We start from the raw sequence: 5,000 nt of genomic DNA, 5'->3' as shown, positions 1-5,000 counted from the left end.
CTTTAATTACTTAATAATTGTTCTTTTGAACAAATTCACGGCGTATATATAAGAGGAAAGTTCACAGATATACTTTATGTCTTATTGTTGTATAATATTATAATTCCATAATAATATTCCTTTCTCCCGTTGGCAGAACGTCTGACAGTTTGTTGGGGGCGCAAGCGGGGGGGAGTTAGTCGATGGCATCGGCACCAGTGTCAAACTGGTAATCATTTCAACGACCCCCGAAAGAGTGATAAGCACAGTTGACCTCGGCGGAATTTGAATTCAGGATGCATAGACGGACAAAATACTGCTAAGCATTTTATCCGGCATGCTAAAGATTCTGCCAACTCGCCGCCTTATAATAATGATAATATTTTCGTTATGAACCTTAAGGTTTGACAAAAAGATCGATAAGGGTACAATTGATTTTGTGTGGGATTACATTAAAAAAAAACATGTAAACATAGAAAATAACAAAAACATAAGAAAAACAATTTATCAATTGTAATATATTAGTTTCAGTTACCCGAACTTTACCATTGCGAATGACTACAGGAAGTTAGAAGTCAAAAGAGAAAGTGGAAATAATGAAACCTACGATATTTCTAGCAAAACGTACACTGGTTGTAAGTAAAACATCGCCTCTTGATTTCAGTCTAATTTATTGAATATCTCTGTGTTGGCGTGTGCACATGCATGTGTGCGCGTGTGTGTGTGTGTGCATGTGTGTGAGCGTGTGTGTGTGCATGCGCGGAAAGGTCTGGTTTTCAAGAAGCATTGTCTCATAAACAAATCTTTTAAATAGTTTTTCTTTTAAGCCAAAACAATGCAAGTTGTACCAAAATATTAATAATACAAGTCAGTGGTTTATACTCTTCTCTAGTATTTCAGTATTTCGGAGCAAGGAATACTTCTTCGGGAAATTTACGGAGAATCGGTGCTGATAACTGTTTTCCCTGCTCTCTGGCGTGTGATTATGAAGGGTTGGTTTGTGTTGCTATACACTGAACCTCAAAAGAAATGCGACATGTGTGTGACTCTGAAATATGTTTTAATTTCTTTATGTCTGAGATAAATTTTGATAAATCTGATAAAGTCAATCTCTTGGATGCATTTTGACCTCAGTCTATGGGTCGTTGTCGTGTGTTCTGGGAGTGGGCGGATCTATGAGTCGTTGTCATGTGTTTTGGTAGTAGGCGGATCTATGGGTCGTTGTCATGTGCTCTGGTAGTCATCATCACCATCATTGTTCGACCGTGGTCAAGACAATGGAATTTACCATGCTACGCCAGACTTCACGGTCCATCATGGCAGTACGGAGGTTCTGTTGCTGGATGCTTGTATCCCTGGAGATTACATCAGGGTAGGAGAGTGTGCGCCCTCTGGTATCGCAAGCAGATGGCTTCCAAAGGAGAAGAGAAGAAATTGCCTCGTTTTCAGCTCTACAACAATGTCCAGCAAACTGGACTCTCCTACCTTTCACAAGAGATAATACTGGTGGTAGTTTCCCATATATTTGTACTTTGGTTGGATGACGCTTCCACGAGAGATCTTGAGCTCTCATAAGGAGGCGAGTGTAGGTTCCATCCAACCGACTCTCAAGCTTCTTTGATAACGTCCAGGTTTCTGAGCCATAGAGTAGAATTGGTTCGACTGTGGCTTTGAAGATTTCAAGTTTGAAGTCTCTACTTAGATTTGATGACCAGATCTTATGCATGTCATTACAGGCTGACCAGGCCATACCCTTTCTAGTTAGAAAATCTTTTCCAGATGATGATATGTATGACCCTTCCTCCTCCTTCTTTCTTCTCTCTCATTTTTCCATTCCTAGTTTCCTCTCGCCGTTAGTTGCCTTAAATGTTTTCATTACTGACAGCTTGTTGTTGTTTCTCTTCCGTAAGCTAACCATTTTCAATGATCACTCAAAGGATAGTTTTAGCCCCATCTCTTAGAATTTCGCTAAGTAAATTACTCGCTTCCCCCCTTGCTTAATTCCGACCGTCCCTTGTTCGCTGTTCGCCCGCCCTCACGCCCCCCCCCACCAACAATACCGGATATCTCTCTATTCTCTCCCCTTCTCTTTCTCATCTCTTTTCTTCTTTTTTTACATCTCCCCCCTCTCTTTATTCCCCTCCCTTGGCCCTATGAAATGAAGTGAAGCAAAAAGCTATTGGGCTGCCTTTGTCAGGTCAGGTCTGATGTATGCAGCATCGGACCCTACTACTGGTAAACTAAACCAGTACAACCTGTGTCAGTGGGGTAGAAAGGGCTCCTTAGCCGTAGTGAAGGCAATCTATCTAAGGAGATAACCTTACAATAAATCACTCGGTCCGTAGCTTAGAAATACTGGGTTGACGTCCAGCGGGAACAGTTTTGTTTCATGGAGGAGGAAAGATCTTCTTTAGTACTTGGTTGTACAATGCTTTCCAATGTGTGTAGTAGTGGCGCGCGCACACATTATTAGCCATTTGAAAAGACTATGGAATTTGCAATTAACTGCACCAGGGTTCCTCTTCCCCTGGGAACCAGACCTAATGGTATACCTGCGGATATAGGTCCAGCCCCTGCTTTGCCGGGTCCTGTCTCTGATCACGTTGCACCTCCAAGGGCATCCATTGACGGTGATGCCCTCAATCTTAAAAGACGGGTATCACCTGCTGGAGAAGAGTCAGCTCTCAACAAAACAACACCAAACAAACACCTCATCAGCTGTAAAAATCATATGATACTCAGCACTTTCAATGCCCGCACCCTCGGTTCTCTCGGCCGTCTAGAAGAACTTGGTGCAAATGCAAAATCACATGGCATTGATATAATAGCTGTCCAAGAACACCGCTCTGATATAAGGCGGATCTATGGGTCGTGGTCATGTGCTCTGGTAAGTAGGCGGATGTATGGGTCGTGGTTATGTGCTCTGGTAAGTAGGCGAATGTATGGGTCGTGGTCATGTGCTCTGGTAGTAGACGGATCTATAGGTCGTGGTCATGTGCTCTGGTAGTAGGCGGATCTATGGGTCGTTGTCATGTGTTCTTGTAGTGGACGGATCTATGGGTCGTGGTCATGCGTTCTGGTAGTAGGCGGATCTATGGGTCGTGGTCATGTGTTCTGGTTGTGGGTGGATCTATAGGTCGTGGTCATGTGCTCTGGTAAGTAGGCGGATGTATGGGTCGTGGTTATGTGCTCTGGTAGTAGACGGATCTATAGGTCGTGGTCATGTGCTCTGGTAAGTAGGCGGATGTATGGGTCGTGGTTATGTGCTCTGGTAGTAGACGGATCTATAGGTCGTGGTCATGTGCTCTGGTAGTAGACGGATCTATAGGTCGTGGTCATGTGCTCTGGTAGTAGACGGATCTATAGGTCGTGGTCATGTGCTCTGGTAGTAGACGGATCTATAGGTCGTGGTCATGTGCTCTGGTAAGTAGGCGGATGTATGGGTCGTGGTTATGTGCTCTGGTAGTAGACGGATCTATAGTCGTGGTCATGTGCTCTGGTAGTAGACGGATCTATAGGTCGTGGTCATGTGCTCTGGTAGTAGACGGATCTATAGGTCGTGGTCATGTGCTCTGGTAGTAGACGGATCTATAGGTCGTGGTCATGTGCTCTGGTAGTAGACGGATCTATAGGTCGTGGTCATGTGCTCTGGTAGTAGACGGATCTATAGGTCGTGGTCATGTGCTCTGGTAGTAGACGGATCTATAGGTCGTGGTCATGTGCTCTGGTAAGTAGGCGGATGTATGGGTCGTTGTTATGTGCTCTGGTAGTAGGCGAATGTATGGGTCGTGGTCATGTGCTCTGGTAGTAGACGGATCTATAGGTCGTGGTCATGTGCTCTGGTAGTAGACGGATCTATAGGTCGTGGTCATGTGCTCTGGTAGTAGACGGATCTATAGGTCGTGGTCATGTGCTCTGGTAAGTAGGCGGATGTATGGGTCGTGGTTATGTGCTCTGGTAGTAGACGGATCTATAGGTCGTGGTCATGTGCTCTGGTAAGTAGGCGAATGTATGGGTCGTGGTCATGTGCTCTGGTAGTAGACGGATCTATAGGTCGTGGTCATGTGCTCTGGTAGTAGACGGATCTATAGGTCGTGGTCATGTGCTCTGGTAGTAGGCGGATCTATGGGTCGTTGTCATGTGTTCTTGTAGTGGGTGGATCTATGGGTCGTTGTCATGTGTTCTTGTAGTGGACGGATCTATGGGTCGTGGTCATGCGTTCTGGTAGTAGGCGGATCTATGGGTCGTGGTCATGTGTTCTGCTTGTGGGTGGATCTATGGGTCGTTGTCATGTGATTTGGCAGTAGGCGGATCTATGGGTCATTGTCATGTGCTCTGGTAGTAGGCGGATCCAGCACATCGAGATTGTAGGTCGTGTATGTATGTATGTATGTATGTATGTATGTATGTATGTATGTATGTGTGTGTGTGAAAGTTGGGGGTGGATTCAGTGATAGGTTGAATATTTTTAGAGTGTCTAAAAAGCATTACGGTGAGAAAGGACAAAGACAGCACGTGGATTGCTAGAAATCGGATCTGATACATCACCAACTCGCCTCACTCCTGCCTTTCCGTCTTTGGAAAACAGGTGCACAGTTATTTGTGGAATGGTCAAATTAATTTCAATGACACGAAAAAGCTGAAATATTATCAATTTTATTTAGTGTTTTCAGCGGTCAACTTAGTAACAAACTTTTTATAAGGATATATGTGTATGTATGTATGTATGTATGTATGTATGTATGTATGTATGTATGTATGTATGTATGTATGTATGTGTGTGTGTATGTATATATATATATATATATATATATATATATATGGTGGGGGTTTTTGTGTGTGTGTGATGATCATCCTGGAATTTAGAGTTAATTTCATTAATTTCTAACAATATTTTCAATATATTTTCCAGCTGTACATACTTACGAAGCCATGGTCATCTCAGTGATTTTGAAGTAGAATATATATTATTCCAGAAACTGCATATTCTTACATACATAGATACATACATACATAGATAC

At 43.4% G+C, this 5,000-nt stretch overlaps 1 protein-coding gene across 1 annotated transcript in view; it reads left to right on the top strand.

Moving 5' to 3' along the window:
* LOC118761632 overlaps nucleotides 1-4,997 on the top strand; it is a 14,256-nt gene extending 9,259 nt beyond the window's left edge. The window contains exons 3-4 of the mRNA XM_036499716.1: nucleotides 505-614; nucleotides 4,892-4,997. Of these exons, the coding sequence (XP_036355609.1) occupies nucleotides 505-614; nucleotides 4,892-4,938 (157 nt within the window). The 3' untranslated portion in view covers nucleotides 4,939-4,997. The remainder of the gene's footprint in view (nucleotides 1-504; nucleotides 615-4,891) is intronic.
* Nucleotides 4,998-5,000: the final 3 nt, after the last annotated feature.

Source organism: Octopus sinensis, unplaced genomic scaffold (genome assembly GCF_006345805.1).
Source record: "Octopus sinensis unplaced genomic scaffold, ASM634580v1 Contig15874, whole genome shotgun sequence".
Classification (NCBI taxonomy): Eukaryota; Metazoa; Mollusca; class Cephalopoda; order Octopoda; family Octopodidae; genus Octopus; species Octopus sinensis.
Note: the sequence above shows the minus strand (reverse complement) of the source record. Positions and strands in the feature narration are given on the sequence as shown.